Genomic DNA, 1,552 nt, shown 5'->3' with positions numbered 1-1,552 from the left:
AATATGTTTTGATATGTTTCGCCGACAATTTTTATATACATATTTATATAAAACACAACGTATAAATGTAACACACTCAAAAATACATGAATAAAAAACAACTCGAAAAAGAAAGAAGACCTTTCTTTTTTAAAAGTAATATTAAAACTATAAAGTAAAATTATCAAAGGGTATAAAATATTTCAAAGGCAGAATGTCAATTATATTATATACTATATATTATATATTAGGCAGTAGGGAAAGCCGCCACGTGAACATTTCATTGACATAGTTTTCATTAATTTACCTGGTTACCGCATGGTGGCGTAGCTGTTTGATGGCGTCATGGAACGTAGTAACCCGATATCAAACGAACAAATCACGAGAAAGTTTCCTGGCTCAAAGCCTGCCTCTGCTATCTCATGTTACGCGAAAGCAACTAGCTAGCTTAATTGCCCTGCCTATATATGTATGTATATATATGTATACGTTCGTTACCTACTGAAAACCGGCTGAAAACCTATTTCATGATGCTCATCTGTGCATACTATTAAATCGTTCCTATATACCTATTCAGTAAACCAAAGTAACGTAGTAAGATCTACGTATCTTACTAGGTGATAGATGATAGATGATACAGAGATGAAATTCCATTTTATATATTCCATTCATTCCGCTCTTTCCATTTTATCATTTCATTTAGCAAACCATTAAATAGACTGAGAATGCTCGGAAAAACCATTGAATAGACAGAGAAAGAGAAAGAGAGAGAGATATAGAGAGACACACACAGAGAGAGAAAAACGCGTGCGCAAACCTGCAGTACCTACGTTTCGACTCACGTCTCCCGAATTACCCTCCAAGGACTCCCCAAGGTCGCAGCCCTGCACACTCCCGCACTAATTCAGAGCGAATCCTCACGGCTCCCAAGTTTCCCACGATGCTTTTTAAACTAATTGGCCCCACCACCGTCGCTTCTTCACAGTAATATACTAAGTGTCCGTGTTCTCTTCTCTGTTACAGGACAAGGTCCATCAGTTGGAGGATGATCTGGAATCCGAAAGGGAGCTGCGCTCAAGGGTAAAGTATACGAGTGACGTCACGTGTGACGTCACGTGCGACGTCATATGTGTGATACTACACTAGCTGGTAGTTGTGTGTCGGAGGAGGAGGTTTGTGCGTTGATTACGTGATCATGTGTGACGTCATACGTGTGCAATGATGACGTTGTAGTGATAGAGGTGGGAAAATGAGAGACGATAAGAAAAGGTAGGGAAAGACTACAGAATCAGAATTACAGAAAGAGGGAAAGAGATAGTGAGACGGTTAGATACGCAGAAAGACCGAGAGAGAGAGCAAGATAGATAGATAAAGAAAGATAGTGAGCGCGAGAGAGAGAGAGAGAGAGAAGCAACGGGGAGCTTAAGTAAAACTAAGTACTAACGAACCGAATTAGACAAAAAAAAACATTAAATTTTAACGAACGAACAATAGCATCACAGCAAGTACGGAACCAGCGCACATGAAAGATCACGGGCCATATCATAGCAAACAGAGAGAGAGAGAGAGAGAG

General features: G+C 39.7%; 1 protein-coding gene across 1 annotated transcript in view; it reads left to right on the top strand.

The window, feature by feature from the left end:
• The window catches only part of LOC106817690 (paramyosin-like), a 30,802-nt gene that overhangs the window by 8,275 nt on the left and 20,975 nt on the right, over nt 1-1,552 (top strand). The window contains exon 2 of the mRNA XM_014822375.1: nt 1,003-1,059. Within this exon, the coding sequence (XP_014677861.1) occupies nt 1,003-1,059 (57 nt within the window). The remainder of the gene's footprint in view (nt 1-1,002; nt 1,060-1,552) is intronic.

Source organism: Priapulus caudatus, unplaced genomic scaffold (genome assembly GCF_000485595.1).
Source record: "Priapulus caudatus unplaced genomic scaffold, Priapulus_caudatus-5.0.1 Scaffold1829, whole genome shotgun sequence".
In the NCBI taxonomy this organism is placed as follows: Eukaryota; Metazoa; Priapulida; class Priapulimorpha; order Priapulimorphida; family Priapulidae; genus Priapulus; species Priapulus caudatus.
Note: the sequence above shows the minus strand (reverse complement) of the source record. Positions and strands in the feature narration are given on the sequence as shown.